Source organism: Haplochromis burtoni, unplaced genomic scaffold (genome assembly GCF_018398535.1).
Source record: "Haplochromis burtoni strain Fernald_Lab_line unplaced genomic scaffold, NCSU_Asbu1 Contig_20, whole genome shotgun sequence".
In the NCBI taxonomy this organism is placed as follows: domain Eukaryota; kingdom Metazoa; phylum Chordata; class Actinopteri; order Cichliformes; family Cichlidae; genus Haplochromis; species Haplochromis burtoni.
The window spans coordinates 288,373-308,150 of record NW_024582381.1 but is presented as its reverse complement, the minus strand read 5'-3'; the positions used below and the strand labels follow the sequence as shown (position 1 = coordinate 308,150).

At 40.6% G+C, this 19,778-nt stretch overlaps 2 protein-coding genes across 4 annotated transcripts in view; one reads left to right on the top strand and one right to left on the bottom strand.

Moving 5' to 3' along the window:
* Positions 1-156: 156 nt before the first annotated feature.
* On the bottom strand, positions 157-6,312 carry fkbp7 (FKBP prolyl isomerase 7). The gene is made up of 4 exons (XM_005939831.3): positions 5,882-6,312; positions 5,468-5,619; positions 3,115-3,242; positions 157-1,640 (listed from the first exon to the last, which is right to left on the bottom strand). Exons 1-4 carry the CDS (start codon positions 6,109-6,111, stop codon positions 1,479-1,481), a joined length of 672 nt encoding a protein of 223 aa, XP_005939893.2. The 5' UTR covers positions 6,112-6,312; the 3' UTR covers positions 157-1,478.
* A 1,618-nt stretch (positions 6,313-7,930) lies between these two features.
* Positions 7,931-19,778, top strand: part of glsb (glutaminase b) — a 35,675-nt gene continuing 23,827 nt past the window's right edge. For all 3 annotated transcript variants that reach the window (XM_005939829.3, XM_042218554.1, XM_042218555.1), the window contains exons 1-5: positions 7,931-8,384; positions 14,861-14,957; positions 15,211-15,332; positions 17,022-17,151; positions 18,400-18,479. In XM_005939829.3, coding sequence (XP_005939891.1) covers positions 8,071-8,384; positions 14,861-14,957; positions 15,211-15,332; positions 17,022-17,151; positions 18,400-18,479 — 743 coding nt within the window. In that variant the 5' untranslated portion in view covers positions 7,931-8,070. The remainder of the gene's footprint in view (positions 8,385-14,860; positions 14,958-15,210; positions 15,333-17,021; positions 17,152-18,399; positions 18,480-19,778) is intronic.

Sequence of the window (19,778 nt, the reverse complement as noted above, 5' to 3'; positions counted from 1 at the left end):
TGCCTGTTTGCTACAAACAATTCAGTCAACTTTATTGTTCTGAAAGCTTTAAGATAGTATGACAGGGCGGCTAAGCCATGCACACCTTAAAGGCTTGACCTTTTTGCCAGTTTGAATTTTTTTTCTATTTATTCTTTACTTGCTCTTAGAACATTAAACAGTGCAGGCTGCAAATGAAAGAATAAGGCTGAGACTGTGGTACGTGCATCCAAACAACTTAATTTAAAGGAATAACTAAATAATCTTCTGTCTTAATAGAACAGCTCTGAGTTTTCAGAATTTTACTACCATACGGCTCTTTTCTTCTCACACTCTGCTGCTGTCATGTTTCCATCGGCATTTGCTGCCAGTACACCTGTGCACGTTCACGAGTGGTCAAATCCTGGCTCTTTCATGTGAGCATACTCATACCTAGACTGATAAACCCCAGGATGACTTATCGAGACGATAGCCACCTAGCCTGATTAGGAAAAGATTGCTTCGTAGAAAAAGGCCCCAGAATTTTAATCCCATTTAGTGTTTCCATGTCACTACTGATTATTTCGGGGGCGTCTTTTACCCATTTTCCACCGGAAGCAGCCCTCAGATGTTTCCTCCTCAGCCCAAATTTCTGTTAGAAACCACAGACTGTATAGAAAATGGTCTGCAAGTGCCTTAAACCTGAATTTGTTTCAGCAGTCACCAGAGGGCGCTACCTGTGGTTTCACAAAGACAGGTCCTGTGAAATCATGGGCATGCTTCAGCTTTAACTTGTTTCTGGTCAAGAGCAGCCATTAGCCTTTTATAAATTTCAAAGACTATATTGGCAAATATGCAAAGAGCTCCAGGCTGATCACACTTGTGTGGGATTGTGCTGGTCCACCTGGTTTTTCAAGGACTGACCATTGATTATGGATCAGATTAAGATTTATGGGGTTTCCAAACTCTTGAGTCAACATTTTAAGCTGTAAAATGCACAGACTATCACCAAACTGAAGCTGATATTTCAGGATACTTTTAGTCCTTAAAAAAAAGCAGATGGACCAGCAGTAGCAACGGCTGATTTCAGAGTAGCTAAGTCCATCTTTTACACGGTCTAGAAACACTGGAATGAAGGGTACTCACACCAGTGACGATGTGGGCTGGTTCTCAAAGGCAGAAATGGCTTCACGTCAGTGGGAAACAGGTAACAAGTCACTGGCCCATTATTTCCACCGCAAACATTTTCCAAATCATTACAACGACAAAATGGGTCAAAATAACCGCTAAAGAGGAAGAAACCCCCTCACATGCTCGCTTCTGCAGGCCTGAATTTACATGTTCAAAAGGCTTTGCGGGAAAAACAGGAAACTTCCAGATGAAGAAGAAGTGGTGAGTCTGTTTGACGGAAAGTGACTGAAAAAGTGTACACATCTAACAGTGGAAGTGTGTGTGTGTGTGTATTCCCTTTAGTTTCCTCTCTAAATAACACACAAACTAATAAAACAAAACAAACAGTGCTAGAGCTCATCATGCTGATAAATGTTATACTCCTTCGCACTGATCGCGCCATCTCTGTCGCCGTCGTTCTTGTAGAAGATATCGTCTATAAGCTTCTCGTAGAAAGGGTCATCGCGCGGCTTCCCCCCTTTTTCATACTCCAGCTTCAAATATTCTTTCACCTGGAAACAGAGAAACACCTCAGAGTAAACTCTGAATTTTAATAACGCCGCCCTCACGCTGTGCCTGACAGGAAACGTATCACATATATATATGTTATAGAAACCTCAGCAGCTGGTTCTCCTGTTTTCTTTCAATATTACCCATCCAGACAACATGCGTGCTAGAAGCTTCTTGGTACTGCAGTTAATAATTTAGAGATAAAATAGAGATAATGAGCATAATATGCAACCTTTATTCTTTATGAGGCGACTATATGTGAAGGAGTGGAAATATGCACTATGATAAACATGCAAGGTACATAATCTCAGGTAGGGCTGGTGAAAACAGGTTGATGTGTTACTGCACTGGCAGGATTATTAGTCAGATTATCAGGTTTGGGATAATTTAAATTTAAACCACGAGATCAGCCTCTGCAGAAGTAAAGACGCGGGTTTATTTTAAGAAAACCATCACTTTCTGTTCCAGAATCACATGACAGGAACAAGATTGTGTTTGTGAGTTTGAATGAAACTGGAGACTGCAGGAGATTAGCCGATTCTAACGTAACGGGACATTTCGCCACAGAATCACATATTTTTACTCTGGACTGTAGATTTATGGCTCTGCATAGACTGTCCTGGTGTGAGAACTCAGCTGGCTGCACTCACCAGCCACTTTATTAGGTACAGTTGTACTTCTTGATCTATCAAATCAATCACAGTTGCATGTAGGCACGTACACATGGGGAAGAAAGGTGATTTCAGTGACTTTTAATGTGGTATGAATGTTTCTGAGTGTTTCAGAAACTGCTGATCTGCTGGGATCTTCCCGTACAGCCATCTCCAAATAACCTTGTTAATGTCTTAATTACTTAATTTTAGGAACAAAGGTTTTTTGGCCATTTTTTTTTTTTTTTTTTTGGTTGAACCCCAGTTTTTTGCCTTTAATGCCACACGTTTACCCACATACACCAGAGTGGTAGAGTCGTGTGCGAAAAGAGACCAACTAAGCACATTTCATGTAGAGCTGGATCCTGTTTTATTACATAACAATCATGTAGTTTGTTCTTTCAGTTTCGTGACTGGTATTACAGAGAAACAAATTTGTAGGAAGGTATTTTCTATGTATGTTTAAGCTGCACGCACACAGATGGACCAGGTGCTAATTTGTAACTCCTAATAACCCTGATTTTCAGCATAAAACAAGCCCATTCTGCTCGACTGCTTATCTGATTCTTAAGACATGATGACCCTGTTTCCAGGCTCTTGCCTTATTAATGTGCTGCAGTTTTTTGTCTTTTCACTTTTCTATTCAGTCATTTAGGACTGAAGGTGCATTCAGACCTGGAACTGAAGACTAATGTCCGGCTGAATAAGTGGAATTGGGATCATCTGTCATTGGATTACAGAGGACTTATTTTATGATAGAAAGCATGAGCTGAACCAACTGTGTCCTTGCTTCTATTGTAATTACCAGGTTATAAAATAAAGTTACCTCTGCCTTTGAGAGACTCTTGTCTTTATCGAGGTCCATCCTTCCAAAAGCCTCCATGGTGCGTGGTCCCTTGGACACAGAGAGGACCTCCACCTCAAAGACCACGGTGGCATTAGGAGGCACTGGACCTGTTTAAAACATCAACATTTTAAATGACCGATGATTCATTATCATTGAAGAAGTTTATCAGATTGGTGGCTCAGCTGCTGATTTCAGATTTTTGTGCCGAGTTGAATAAAACAGCAGATACCGACAGAGAAACATTAATTACTGAGTAACATGGTAGTGACTTTAATCAGTGCAAAATATAAAGGCATGAAAGTACGCAGTAGGTTTGGTGCATTGTTTGTACTATCAAGGAGAATAGGTGTGTGTTTAAAAATGTGATTTGAGAGCAAAACTATAGACGCTGCTCTGAAGCTTAAAGAAAAATATGTGTGTTGAAAATGTGAATCTAAAGGTTTACACAAGCCCCAAGAGACCAGAAGATTTTTTTAAACTGATCTTATGTAAAAATTCATGTACGGCTGCTTACGTCTGTTTTTACCCCATTAAATTACACAATGCAGAAAAAGTCTAAAGTGTCAAAACTGCAGTTCCCCTAATGTCCACTTGAAGCTCCAGCAGTGACTCAGTCTCCTTACACTTCTATGTTAAAATGTCCAGACTTTACAGCAGAAACAAACACGTTTACATCCTGATACAAAATCTGTTTTGGTCTCCATAGCTAATTCCCCCCTATGTCACAGCTCTGCAACACACAACTGCATCTTCAGCATGAGTAACTATGGACATTACAATCTGTTACAAAAGACACGATGTTAATGAAAGATGTGAGCATGATGGGACCAAGTATACTTGTGGAACTCTGTTTGCAAATCCAGGATGGTAACTTCAGGCACAGAAAGCCCTGCTACTACCATTTACAGCAATATTAACCCAAACCTTATAACCTCTGGCTCCACCCACTAAATTACATTAAGGCTAAGTTTGTATTATGTGAGCCGTCGCCTCTAATAGTAATTATCTGACAAATAATATGGCTTGTGTTGTAGTACAATCTTCCTCTTCAGTGTTTACAAAGTGAAATTATGTTTGTTTGTTTTTCATCAGTCTGTTCAGTAGCTGTTTGGGAAAAATCATAAGTCCATGTCCATGTTTTTGACCCAAACGTTTTATGGTTACATATTATTCTGCAGTATCTTTAGATTTTCTCACCTTATGCTTTAGATTACAAACCATTTCTCTTTTATTGCCTAATAAAGACACAAAGGTACCTTGGAAAATGACTGCCATTGGTTAAAATCAAACAAGATAAAATATGCTTTATACGAGCAAGAGAGTAAAAAAATATTAGATTGACATGCAGTTAATGTACAGAGAATAACAGAGGGTACAGAGAGAAGAATCGGTGAAGCTCTGTTTCAGTGTCTGTGGGTAATTATAAAGCCAACTAGTGCAGGGGGCAACTAAAACATGCACTCTAAGCAGAAGAAACATTTATTTCACACCCAAAGGGTGAAATACAACATCCCAGACTGAACACACCATTATCAGAGGACTGTAGTTAGTATTAATCAAAGAATCAACTATTACTCCTCCAAAAGTTCTCCAACACATACAAAGAAGAAACAAAGAGGAGACCTTTAAAGATCTTTGCATGCTTACAGGACATGCCATGTGGAGAAGAGTAGCAAACACTGCGAGGGATGTGATCTCCCTTCAGTTAAAGGGCTGTAAAAGAAGATAAGACAGCATGAAGGCAGACCTGCAACAATCAACTAATATCGCACAAAACAGAGTTGAGAAAACACAGCATATGTATGTATGTAATGAATAATAAAAAAGACAGATGCTGCTGTAGCTCATTTTTGAAGCAAACACTAAGATTTTCTACTCATTTACTTAAACTTAATTTCTTCAACGCTTTCAAATCACTGAAACAAAGTCAACTTGCAGAAACTCAAAGCTCATGGAAAACATTTTTATTTACATCTCAGGACTTTTTAGTTATTTGTTTAAAGAGGTGTCCACATTTTTACACAAGTTGTACTTCTCAACCTCTGAAACAGTCATATAAAGGCCTCTATGGGTCTTCACAGTCACTTCTTAATGGATTATTGGACCCAACAGAAGCACACAGACAGAAAATAAAACAGGACCGAGAACTGAGCCCTGGGGAACACCACAACAGGAAATGATAGAAGCAACTTAAAACTCAGACTGCTGGTAACCTTTTAAGGCCTTACCTTGAGTATAACTGAGTTTTCATGATAAAAACCTTAAAATCACATCCCCAACCTTGTGGGGAAATACATAATCAGCACACCTACCACCACCTAGATGTTTTTACCTTTGCCCTTTTCTCCAAATGCCAGGGTTGATGGGATGGTTAGTTTTCGCTTCTCTCCAGGACACATGCCCATCATCCCATCATCCAGTCCCTTAATGACTTGTCCCACACCCAAAACGAACCACTGAGGCTGTCCATCTTTGTCTGTACGACTGAAACAGAAATAAAAGCAGAGACAAAGAACATCAACAATCTTTGAATAAGTTTGACTAAACGTGCACTTTAATTTTGGTTGCTTTAAACTTAAAATGAGGAAGGTTTCCAATCCCTTTACACTTTAATATACTTAAAGCTTAAATAGAGCTTCAGCAATTTAAACACACATTAAAGAGGACTTTAGGATTAAGTATGCATTCATTACTCACTCCAAATTAACATCGGACTAACACATAACTCTGTTTTCAAAGCACTGACCTGCAGTAAAACTGGGAACCATCTTTGGCGAGGAACCCATCGTAGTGAGCATTGATCAGATCTCCTCTCTTGCTCCTTTGACTGCACTCCTCTGGTTTAAATAAAACTTCAGTCTCCACTTCTCCGTCCAGCTCCTCTTCAGCGGCCGAAACTGGCCACAGACTCAGCCCTGCGGACACAAACAGGCACACTGTGCAGCTCACTAACCTCCACATCATGCCGCTTTGCATTCGTGGCAACTTCTGAAGGTGACGTTTGAACACTGAGGAGGACGTATGAGACTTTGGGCCGGGATACCCTGAGTTCTGACTGCCAGGGGATTCAACCTGGGTTGGAGAAACTGCGCATGCTTTTCCTGACAGACTATACCGAGGGCAGAAATGCTCCTCCCAAAAGGCACTGGGGCTGCAGAATTATTACGTAAATAAAAACAAACAAATAAATAATGTGATGTTAATTCTGCATCCGAAATCTTACATTAAAGCTGTATATTGCTGTATAAAACTACAGAATACGTGCTCATTGCAAAACTGAGTGTTAGACACTTGATTCCCTGAATTTGCACATTTTGCTTAGTTTGCGCCTTTTTCGCGAATCCACTGAAATTTTGCCTGAAGAAAAGCAATGGCTCCACAGGCTCAATATGTATGATAATAATAATTATTTTATATAATAATTAAAATCACAAAATCACTCAAAATCACAATCATTAATTAAAATCTAATTATATAAGTATAATTTTAGTCATAATTGCTAATATGTAATAATCATTATTATTTTGTTATTGTTATTAATATTATTATATTATTATTGCGTACAGCACAATAATAATAAACTGAAATGCACACATCATCATCATCATTATTATTAGTAGTAGTAGTAGTAGTAGTAGTATATGCTTTTTTTTACACTGTGCCACATTGTATCATCTTCTCTTTCAAATCAGCCCTCTGCATCTCCTCCTTCACAACATCCCAACATCCATGAATCTTCTCTTTGAGCTTCCTCTTTTCCTGCCTGGAGTCTCCACATTCTTCCTCCATGCTTCAAACTGCTCAGCCTGATCTGTACCTCTGATGTACTCATTTCTAATCCTGTCCAACCCACTCAGTCACAGTGAAAACTTTAACATCACTGTCCTCATACTTGTCGTGCTCCACGCTCACATACTTCTTTGCCTCACGTCTGTAGAGGTCTTTTTTCTGCATGAAGTCATACTGCTGCTTGCAGATACTCAACCTTCTTATTAACATAGCTTGAATAACTATTTCCCATAACTTCATGGGAAATACTTGATCCTCTTCTAAGCTGCCCTCATGTCATCAACTTTATCCATCTGTAAGTCAACTTCCCTCTCTCCTGGACACCTTCAAACCTCCACAGATATGTCATCTGGACCAGCTACCTTTCCACTCTTCATCCTCTGCTAAGCTGCCCTCACATCCTCCTCACTAATCTTCTGCACTTCCTGATTCACAAACTGTCTTCCTCTCTCATTTTCTTCATTCACCATCTCCTCAAAGTACTCCTTCCATCATCTCAGCACACTCTCGTCACTCATTAGTAGATTTCTGTTAGGATTAATTACCCTAACCTGCTGCACGTCCTCTCCAGCTTCATATGCCCTGCCAATCACTACAAATCCTTTTCTCGCTCCTTAGCGTCCAGCCTCACATACAACTCATTATACGCCTTTTCCTTCGAATTCTCTCTTGTACTTTTTCATTCAACCACCAAGTCTCCTTTAATGATAATAACAACTACAAAACCACCATCACCAACAATAATAATAATAATGATAATGATACGGAATAATAAGGAATGAATGAATCTAATAACATTCTAATAAACCCGGTAAAAGCAGCGTAATTAAGCCACCTTTTCTCTGTAAACATGTTGTAAAAACTTAGTCATATATTGATAGGTCATATATCCGATGGTGCAGTTTTTAAAAAAAAAACACAGAAGAAGAATTGATAGGGTACGTCATAATTACTTAACTGTATTTCCACCAATAAAAAGCTATGGGGCGTGGCTGTTCCGCTCTATATACTTGTGGAAGCCGGTGTCTGTGAGTCATCGCCGCTCGGACAGACAACTTGCTTCGAATCGCTTTTCAGAAGCCTCGCAGATTCTCTCGGATTTATTAGGAATCACGAATTTCTCTCTCATTGCCCGACAGGATTGAGATGTTACATTTTAGGTCCTCGACAGTGCTGAAGGAGTTGTTTGAAGCCACCCTCAAGCGTCCCTTTCCCGTCTACCGAGAGAAGACCTGGTTGCCGACAGGCTCCCGCTGCTTCTGCTGCCTCGGCGCCACCTCCGTTGATGCCAGAGCCACATCTGCTCCTCTGAAGCTCCTCAATGCCGCCGCGCACCGCCCGGCTCTCCGCACCGCGCCCCGCGCCGCCTCTCTCCGCTCCTACTGCGTGAAAACCGAAGCCGAGGAGGTAGAGGAGCAGCTGAAGAAGGATGGAGCCGGCGGCGAAGCGGACAGCGACAAGTAGGTTTCAGTAAAATCCTTCTAGAAGATCTCCGGGTTGCCCGCTGCCATGCCATGACGTCGCATCTGGCGTCTGTGCGTGACGCGATCGGATGCTGCGACCGCTAACCGACGCGAACACTTTTTAATGACCGCATTAAATGTCCCTTTATTTAAAATGTAAATGTTTACTTATTTTTTAAATGTGATTTTTACAGGTTTAACCCTTCATTTAAGACATTTTAAATAAACTGTAATAAATAAAAAATAAGCTAGCTTGTAGCCTGTGTGGGACATCAGTGGCTCTCGGGCCATGTGCGACGTGTTCGCTCCACCGGCTTCGTTAAAGGTGGCGATAAAAATGTTCACGTCTTCAAATACTCCGCATCAGGGCACTTCCGCTCTACCGGGATTTTGAGTTGACCACGCCAATCTGTAAGTGTTGTCCTGTTAGCTGCCTGCCCCAGAGGAGATAATACTCAGCGGGAGCCAACAGTTGTGAAAGTGAAACAGCAGCAGGCCGTGAAGCAGAGGGTAAAAAGGTCCACACCGAGTCTTCAGGAGACCGGGTTCAGCTTCTCACTGAGCTACGATCATCCACATGCACGTGTTTTTATTTTAGTTTCGCTCGCTGTGACAAGGAGTGCTGCTGTGCTGGGGAGGAAGCAGAGCAGGTTCTAGTGGTTTCTACTGTGACCTTCACTAAGGAGGTCACATTTGGAGCGTTGCTGCTGCTGCTGCTGCTGCTCCACAGGTTATTTATGTTGAACTTAACAGACTCGATCAACTCCCTGTAGAAAACAACAACAACAACAACAACAACAAAACATGTATTTTAACATAAAACCATTACAGCATTGAATGAAGGACACATTATGCTGTTTATATTTATCCACATCCAGTTAATGACGCATTACAATAGTCCTGCCAATTTTTTTTCAGTTGATGGGCCTAGTTTTAGCGGACTATATCAAGTAGAAATAAAACCGTATCATTTAAAAATTAGATCTGCATTATGATTTTAGGATGGCTGTGACTCTAATAGGGCACAAAGTCTTCACTTCTGAGTATTTTAGGAAAGAAGAAAAGGTCATTTTAGTCATGTAAAGATGGGAAATACTGTAAAATGTTTAAACATATTTCACCTCAAATAAAGTACAAAAGAAATATTTTGTTTAAAAATTGGAATTACTAATGACGTCTCTGCAGTTTTCACTAGTTTGGACTTCCTTGTGTTGCCATATGTTTGACCTTACACAATACCAATGCCACAATTTACAAACTGATGAGAAATGCAGGAATTTTTGGTGTCTTTGGTAAAAATTCACAAGTTTTCCTACTAAGTAGCAGCCCTGCAGCTGTCATCAGATAAAAAAATGAAATCCTAATGATTGAGTCTTTTTTGGGGGGTTAAATCCACATCTGTGGCAGCCTCCAGCTGCCTGCCTGCAGCCACGTCGTTCCTTTTGCAGCGAGCTGGAAAAAATTCATGAGATATTTCCTGACCTCGAAATGAAGACTCACATGGACAGGGTGGCGTCACCACAGAGATGTACGATATTGGTTTTTGCTTTGCTAATGCACATGTTGCACTCCCAAGACACACTTCACATAATCCCTCAGGGTCAGCAGGTTTCCTGTCTGAAATAATGAAGCTTAATGAAAGCAACACAACATGCAGTTATTGCTCTAGCTTGTAGTCTTTGTTTCTCAGTGCTTTAGATAAGAGTAGGTACAGCTACTGCAGGAAACCCATCAGGGAACCTGTATCTAACACAGGCTGATGTGTTTCCTGGAGTAGCTGGTCAAACCAAGCTGTCATCACATGAAGAGTGGCTGAGATGTGGATATTTTTAGACTTGATGTCAGTATGTGACGGAGACTATCTCATTATTTTCTATGAAATCAAGTGTGATATGTTTATTAAAACAGTGTGATTAAAAAATAAAGCAAAAATATATAATTATTTGGTAGTGATAAGGTTTTACAGTATATCACAGCATTACTGCATGACTGAGACATTGCAGATGAATCATCTTGCATTAAATATTTGGCACGGGTGCGTTCACACCGAAGGTGAAGCAGGATTTCTCCTTCTGTTATTTGCATGAGTACAGCAGGGTTGCATACCCACGAATATTCAGCCAGTGAGGTAAGGAGGAAAAGCTAAGTCAGGCTGCAGTTGCACATCTTAAAAAGTCCTGTAATCGCACACTTTTCTCTGAAACCTCTTTTATTCCTGTCAATAGAAAACTGAAATTGAACCAGTCTGCTCCACCAGTCCTTCGGCTGCATCCGTAAGCCCCGCCCTCAGTGAAATGAAGCCACGAAATGAAGCAAAACAAGTCAAAATGTCTAAAAGTAGATGGCCAGCAGCTGCCTGATCTGAGCCTGTAGCTGCAGAAGCTTCACGTGATGGCAGCATCCATGTAAAACAATGGGCTAAATATTAATTGCATTTACCGGAGGTCTGGTTAGGTGTTACCCTGATTTTTGATGTTGGCAGATATATGAGCACTATGGTGTGTCTACTCTTGTGTGACTGGGTGTCCAGAGGGCAGCCGTCATTGCTAAAGCACTCCTGATGAAGCAGAGCACAGAAAGAAGACTACTCTTCAGCTCTTGTTTCCAGGAAGCTCTTGCATGCACTGGTGAGCAGTCATCCAATTGCAGATGGACTGAGCCATCTGTCCGTGAGGATTTTTACAGGGACAAATGCAGACAAACAAGGTGTTCAAGGCAGTATTCAGCCCTTACCCATCTACTAGTTAAACACCGTCTGGTGGATTTGCTCATTTAGTTCAGCTCATGTTTGCTGCTGACAACTGTAAGACTCGGGCACTTAAACCACCGAACTCTGTGAAATGGGGCTTGTTCATTCAGTCATCTGTGGACCAGTCCAAGGGTTTCAATAGGGCTTGACACTGCTGTCAGTTTTTCTGCTTAAGTTAGCTTTGAGTAAAGTAAAGATTCAGCCTTTATCTACTTCCTGCTGCTTTAAACTACAAGGTGAACCTGAAGTACTTGGAAAAGTGTATGAACAGAGACTTCAGGTGGCTGCTATCCAAACAAACCTGAGACTCCTGCATGTGCAGCCAGCACTGCAGTTCCTCTGATGTCCACTTGAGGCTCCAGCAGTAAATCAGTCCCCACAGACTCCCAATGTTAAAGTGTTTACAGCAGAAGTCCTGATGCTCTCTGTGGAGGTTACTATGTAGTACTATTTGACAGGTTTCTCTGTGGGAAGGATTTAGCTTTACTGCAGTTGTACACAAATACAAATACACACCACCAAATGACAATGGAAATCTGCACGAAACAAAGAGTTAAATATGGTACAACCAGAATTTTAAACTCATGATCTAAGATGACTTAAAACATCCAGAAGCAGGTTTAGGTAGAAGTAACTGCTTCCTCCTTTATTGATTAGCATTATCAGTGATATCAGCTCTTAAAGATAAAGTTGAGAGGCTTGTGTCAGTTATGTGAGCTTGATTGAAAGCATCCTTATGTTCAATAATTCAGTCTGGTATGGTAACCTGACTGGGGGAATTAAGAACAAACTGAACAGGATTGTTAGAGCTGCTGGAAAAATTACTGGTTGACAACAAATTTCATTGGTTAAGCTGCATCATCAGGCTGTTTTAAGGAAAGCCCAGCCTATTTTTGATGACCATGAACACCCTCTTCATTCTGAATTTGAATTAATTGCCTCAGGATAATGGTTCAGGACACTTTTAGCTAGTAAAAAGGTGTATAAGGGATCATTTATGCCAATAGCGATAATTAGATGCTGTGATGTATATTGAACACTAATGTTGAAACTCGAGAAACCAATGAGCGGCGTAACAGTGGCTAGATCCATGTCGATGTCCAGTCTGTGGTCACATCCTGTTTAAACCTCTTCTGTGATGGATGCTCTGGTAGATGACTTGAGAATCCCAAGTGGAGATTTATTAGCTTTGATAAATGAATGAATTCAAAAGCTAAATGGGCCTCATCATGACTAATGAACCCACACTGATGTGTGGAGTTTAATTACATGAAGCCGCCCTCGTGTTTTCTGCCGGCTCTGCACAAAATGCCGCCATGTGGCTGCTGCAAGTTTCAGAGCAGAAAGATCTCAGTGCAAACCCCTCCTCCACAGAGTCTGAATGACTGCTCAGCAGCGTGAAACACATCAGAGGGCAGGTTGTGCTTAAGAGTGTCTCAGATTACCACATGTCAGAGTGGAGAATTTATCTTAGATGCATATCGCATGCAAGTTTCCTTTCGACTGTGTGCTGTTCTTATTGTTGCTGCGCGTGCAGAGGCAGATGTCGGGTCAATAAATCTTTTGAATCATGCATGCCCGACTGACGGCATTTCAGTCAATCTGGGTGTGTTTGCACACGTTTGGCTGTCGTTACCTCGGCTGAATGTGGAGTGTTTACTCTGTGGAGAACAGGAAGAGTTGAGAGGAAGGCAGGGAGGAGCGCAGGGTGAATCCTGGGATTTTAAATGGTGATGTGGCTGTTGGCAGAGCTAAATCTAGTCTGTGCAGTGCAAAGTTTTGGTGGTTCATTTATTTATTTCCAGGTTAAATTTGTTGGTGTCTTGAAAAAAATCCAGATGTTTGAACGCTTCTCTGTGCCGAGCTAACTTTTCTCCTCTGCTGCGGTGTCATCCCGGCGTGTGAACGAGCCACAGTGTTGGTTTTATTAATCCAAGAGCCTCCGAGGGCTGGACGGGACCAAAGACGGGAGAATTTCTGGAATTTAGGTCTGATCCAGACACAACCACCAAACCTGTGTGCAGCGGTCACGTAGTTTGGGGGTTTATGTAATTATAGATGCTTCTATTGCAACATTATTTAAGTGGAGACAGTGTACACTGTTTAATGCATTCACTCAATTCAGTGAATAAGGAAAAAGTATAAATGTGCATGGACTTAACCGTTGCACCAGAATATGGCAGCACATACACACAAGGACACACTCACCAGACAGTTTATTAGATGCACCTTGTTAAAACTGGATTTGCCCACTTTTGCCCTCAGATATAATTTCACAATATCACAGCACAAATTCAACAAGTTGCTGGAAACATTGCTCAGGAATTTTGCTGAGCAATGTTGCTGCAGATTCATGATGTCAGTCTGCCATTCCATCATGTCCCAAATATGCTCTATTGGATTGAGATGTACCAAATATTCCTCTAAAGCGCGTCTTCTCTTCCTTCCAAAACCATTTAAGACAAGATAAGAAGAACTTAATTTATCCCGAGGGAAATTCTTTTGTCATACACATGCACAATGCACCAAGAGAGACAGGAACAGAGTAATAAGATATACAATATGTACAATAGAATACAAGTATACAGTAATATGCATTAGGATAGTGCAAAATATAATATCGAATAACTGTAGCAAGTAACAGTATAACTATATCCTGAAAAAATAAATAGCTTAGCTTAGCTATCAGTGCAGGTGATTGTAAAAGTGACATAGTTTTGTGCAAATGGATACAAGAGTAGCAGCATATGATGGGGAGATGAAACAAACATTCAATGAAAAAACTGTTGGGTGATATTGCACGGTCTGAATGGGAACAGAATAGCTTTGTTATTAATCCTCAGGAAAATCACCTACAGAGTGAGGAAGAGTTGTATAATTTCGGGGCAATGAGTCTTTTGCTGCGTGTGCTCCGATGTCCATCATGGAGGCGTGCATGGGGTGGGAGGGGTTGTCCATGATACAAAGAAGCTTTTTAGCATTCTCCTCTCAGACACCTCCTCTAGGTTCTCCAGTCTGACACCCAGGACAGAACCAGCCTTTTTAATCGTTTGTTCAGCCTGTTGGCATCGGCTGTCTTCACCCCACTCCCCAGCACAGCTGCAAAGAACACAACACTCTCTACCACAGAGTGATAGAACGTTGTCAGCATTTTCCTACAAACATTAAACGACCTGAGCCGCCAAAATAGGAAAGTAATTTTCAACTGTAGAGAGCATGTTAGACAGGCTGCCATCCGAGACGGCGCCGGAAGTATCAATTTAAACTTTGTCTCTGATACAAACAGTCATATTGTTTATAGTACATCTGTCATCTCATCTCCTGATGAATCATCATCATTGCTGTTTCATTTACATCTATAAAAGGATAGACTCAGTAATGTGGCGTTTTATAAAGAGTAAAGCCGTTTTTCGGATTCACTGTATAAACAAACACACACACCTTTTGTCACTAACGCTTGGCCTGCTTATTTCTATTAGATCCGTCACTAATGTGTAAATGGCTGTATCAACAGCCAAAGATAAGCTCTGTGTTTACACTGGCTTGAAAAGTGAGAATACGGTGTAGTGTGGTTTGTGTTAAAGGGCGATTCTGCTGTGTGTCAACGACCCTGAGAGGCTGCAGTTACTTTATATCAGAGCTCGTGTGTAAAGTGCTTTTAGGCGACGATACTGCTTTGGGGACTTAATCATTGCCTCCTTTCTGTCTTTTCTTTCTATCCCAGGAGAAGAAACGCAGGGATTCTCCCGAGTTTGGAGGATTTGCTTTTCTACACAGTGGCCGAAGGTCAAGAGACGATTCCTGCTCACAAATTTCTCACAGTAAGTCCTTCAGATTCAGCTTGGTCACATACATTCAGAGTTATTATGGTGCACTGCAACTGGGTGTTAGGAGACATGTTAGTTAATTGAAATAAATAAATTAAAACATAAAAACTAGAAACCTGCTGGTTGGCTGTAAACTGACATTTTTCACTCCCAGTATTCATGTGGATATTTCATCCAAACAGTTTTGACTTCTGTGTTAAAAATGTGAAAAATATTCACCAAAACTTCTTTGTTTAATTAATTTTAGGCACTGAAAGCCACGGGGCTTCGTTCCGGAGATCCACGACTGAAGGAGTGCATGGAAACACTGAAAGAAACTCTAAAGAAGACTTCAGATGGCGTTACACTGGACAGGCACCTTTTCAAGAAGTGAGGCTGCTCGTTATGGTGTTATTTATTTTTTATCTCCACCTTTTTCTTCATTTTTTCAAGGAAACTGCACTGACAGCAGCCTCAAAAAGCATTCAGCACATGTTGATGGTCGTGTGTTATTAATAAGCAAATTCAAGTATTTGAATTTCCTTATTATATGAGTACAAAAATATATTCATCAAGTGTGAAGTAGGCAGTTGATTGTGCAGAATTAGTTTAGCTTTTCATTCACAGGGCCTGCTCGATCAGTTATTTAACGCTATCAGTTACTCACTTTAAAGCATTCATTTTTCTTCTTTTTTTTTTTAAAAAAAAAAGGATTTCCTTAAAATTAACATATTTAGCAATAATTTGCTGCAGTGAGTGAAAGCCTTCATTTCATTGTAGCATGAGTGAAAATTACGTTTTCTCCGGCTTTCAGGAGGGGTGAAAGCACACCGCTGTAAATAAGGTGGTGCGCTTGATTTGTAACCCAAAGTGAACAGAATGTGAAATTGTGACTGTTCTTTGGTCTTTCTAATTGTCAGCCAGAAATTACTGAACATTTTCTTCATGCTTGCAAGCAGCATTAGAAAAACAAGGGAGTTTTTCATTCTCATTCTCGAGTGAGCTACTGTCACCGATGACATATTACCTACTTCAAAGTAGGAATATATTGAAAGAAGGCGCCAGGAGCAGCAATAACAGTGACACAGCACAAGTAAAATGTGAGCACAAAAGTAGCACAGGCAGTGTTTTCCCTGGAAATTTTAAGTAAAAGTAAAAAATAACTGCTTAACAATAACTGAAATAACTTAACCCTGTAACTCGTCAGGTGCTACACAACATTGTCACATAGTGAAAGTGAAAATATTTTCTATCAGGGACAGTTTATTTTGGGTTGAGCTTTTTAAAGGTACAGAGTTAGTATTTTTTTTAAGTACTCATAGTATAAATATATACAGATATGTATTAATGTGCAAATTATGTCTTAATTGATGTGTTTCTTAATTGATGTGTTTCATAAACTTACATTTAATCCATTAAAAATATAGGAATGGGTTTGTGGTTTGTGGAAGCCGCCATGTTCCTCCACTATATTTAAATTCAGTGGCTGGGGAGTATATCAAGGTGGAGGAGGAGAGAGGTCGTAGGCATTCATGTGCTCGTATAGCTCTTTAATTCCTGCCTGCACTTTCAGACTCAAGATATGAAGCATCTTAACTATGTGTTGTTGGGGAAGGGGTCCCATTCGCCAAAGAAACAAAAGCACAAAGGAAACATAACACCGCCAGCATCTTAATAAAATGTTGTCCTCTTCCTCCTCACCTCAAACTCATCTCCTGAAGTCACGTCACTAACACACAAAACGTGCGATGTATGGAACAGCCCTCGTTTGTAAGATTTGGGGGTTTGATTCAAACAAAATTGTCAGTTAAACTGATCCATCCCAGCTGGCGCTGCTGCTTAGCTTTGGTTACTTCCTTCATGGTTTTACAGTGTGTGAAATCTCTCATTCATCAGTGTGTGCGCTCATGTTGGATCAGGCTCCTTCCAGAACAAAATGAGCTGCTGATCAAACTGTTCTGATGAAGCTTCTTCATCAAACACGTCACAAAAGTTTGTCAGACTTCAGGGTTGCAAACTTTACCTCCAGTTGCATGCAGTCCCGATGTTTTAGCATGCTTTCTGTGATTTATTCATCAGGTGTGTCCAGAGCAACATTGTCCTGCTCACTCAGGCCTTCCGCAAGAAGTTCGTCATCCCAGACTTCCAGTCCTTCACCTCCCATATTGATGAGCTGTATGAGAATGCCAAAAATCTCACTGGAGGACAGGTGTGTCCTTAGATCCATGGATTTTTCTTTCTCTCTGCATCATGGTTATAATTTAGCCATTACCATCAGTCTCTTCTCAGGTGCAGTCGAAAGTTTGGATCAGTCGAGCCTCGGAGGGAAAAATCTGCCCTCAGACAAGTTAAAGGGATCTTTGAGGCCGCTGTGAGCTAGCTGTCACTTTCGCAGAAGAGTGCAGGATTTTCACTGGCAGCATATTTCTGTTTGCGTCATCTGTTTGGCGCTCGCTGTGAAAACGTTCAGGCATTCAAAACAAAGTCAGCAAAGTCATAAAAAGGAGAAATATCGGCTAATATCCCTAAATTAAACGGAAAACTAACAATCTAATAGAGGGCTGTTTACTCCAGCAGGGTTGTAGGAGGGAGGATGTTTGACCTGTTAAACTAAAACAATTTTTAAAAAAGCAGAGGCGAAATTAGTGGCTGTGTTTAGTCAGTTTGCAAACATCCATCTATCAGAAATACAGACTCAGCCCTGGTTATAGTGGTCTGTATTTATAAGGTGTCACATCAGATAAATGACCCGTTCCTTGTTCCTTTGAACAAAGAGGAAATAATCACTAACAAAAGAAAGACTTAAATAAAATATCATCCTAAATTTAAACATCAGTATCAATTCACAATTTCAGTCGCTGCTTCCCTAGCTGTGTTTTCCTGTTTGTAAAAGTCTTCTCTGTAGAAAAATTGCGGCTTCTAAGCCAAACTGGTGCTCTGCTAGACAAGATGAAGACTTTCTTTTTATTTGATAAGAATCTGATCTGATGTTTCCAGCTCATGTTTTTATTCCTGGACTCTTCTAGAGTAGTTTTGCATGATTATTAGTTTAAAGCGATCCTTATATATCTTATATTGGGCTTCTGTGCTAACCTGAAACATTTAAGCCAAGAGTAGAAAGAACTATTTAAAACGGACTCTTTAGAGCTTTTAACTCACAGAAACTACAGGTGTTTGCCGTGTTTAATATGAAACTGCTTTTAAAAGGGGCCTTGTTAGTCTGAATAATAAGAGTGCAGGAAGTGAGCCACTGTCATGATGGTAGCTGAAGATAAATTAGCATGTTGTCCTAATTTAACTTAATTTGAATGACCGAGGGTGGATTCTTCCTTCTGAGGTTTGTTATTGTGTATTACCAGCTCTGTGTGTGTGCTGTGTGCTGAAGCCTGAGCCTCTGCAGACGTCAGCAGTGTAAGGTGACCTGCCTCCTCTCTCACCTGCCTGCCCTCTCTTTCAGGTTGCAGACTACATTCCTCAGCTGGCCAAGTTCAGCCCCGACCTGTGGGCGGTTTCTCTGTGCACGGTGGACGGGCAGAGGTGAGACGCTGGTAGCACATTAATACTTAATGTTCGCTTAATGGTTCTCACACACTGTTGCTGGTTAAATAATAACACAATAATGTTCCAGGAGTGAAGTGAGGAACGCTAACAGGACAGTTTTTACGCATTGTTTTTTTATTAAAACCTCAGGAAACCTGGTTAATGATTCTGAGATGGTGCTGTGTTTTACTCTTTCACCTTCATCTTATCTTAAGATTTTTTAAGACCTAAAGAAAGAAGAAGAAACAGAAGTTTCCACAGCAGATCGGTAAATTCTAACTGCTGTTTTTTGATTGGATTTACCTGTTGATATGCAGTCCTGCACTTAATTGTGGTCACGAGCTGTACAAAGTGACTGAATGAATAAGGTCAAGGATGCAAATACCCGAAATCCTAACATCCTTACTGGAGTCATACTGGGTTAGAATTAGTTGTTAGAGTTGGTGGCACAACCCAAAGAATAGTGATGGTGTTACCTTTGATGTAGTTGCTTTGCAGGCGGGGACTAGGCCTGTGATGGCGATTAAAACACCAGTAAGATGGAGTCAGACTGTTATCAGGTTGCAGTTAAACAAAGTCAAGTTGGAGTTTCATGCAAACTGTTTTTGATAAAATGAACTTTAAATCAATGAAAATCGCAAATCTGTTGGTGTCTGCAAAATCAGAAATCAGAAATTCACATTATTTATTTACATTTAGATTCCAGCCAGAACCTCAGAGATCTGAAACGGAATTTCTTCCACAAATAGCGACAAAGCTGCTAAAGGACAGCAATTTAACTGCAGAATGACACCGAACGCTCTTACACAGGAACGTAATCAGAAAACAAGCAGCTGAGTCGAGTTCAGTTGCTTGTATATATGCTCATCTCCAAAGAGATGCTGACATGTTGAGCTCATCGCACAGACTGATTTAGATGAATTGCAACTTGTTGGTAATCTGCGTTTATAAAGTCAACAGCAGTTATCTGCAAGTCTTTACCAATCTGTGAGAGAATGGTTGCTAGGAGACAAGTTGCAGCCCACCAGGGCGACCTATGCAATCACCTTTATGCTCAAACACGGTCACCCAGAGGTTAACTCTGTTGGACAATTAATCTTCAATTGGCATAGCTCCCTGCAGCAGGTCATTGACAGCAGAAATAAATCATTACAGTCACCAGGCAACCGCAGAAAAAAAATTAAGGTGTTATATTACATTATACGTTATAGTACCTGTTTTAGTGCAGTAATCTTTGTGAAGGTCAGTGTTTATATTTCAGAGAAACATTAGATTAACCAGTTTGTTTGTTTTTTA

Bases quoted from the DNA above. Each gene is read 5' to 3' on its own strand.
- fkbp7 (XM_005939831.3), bottom strand. From the start codon at position 6,111: ATGCAAAGCGGCATGATGTGGAGGTTAGTGAGCTGCACAGTGTGCCTG. The intron at 5,620-5,881 runs GTCAGTGCTTTG...TTTCTGTTTCAG, and splicing joins GGTTCCCAGTTTTACTGCAG to TCGTACAGACAAAGATGGAC. The intron at 3,243-5,467 runs GTAAAAACATCT...TGTTTTAAACAG, and splicing joins ATTTGGAGAAAAGGGCAAAG to GTCCAGTGCCTCCTAATGCC.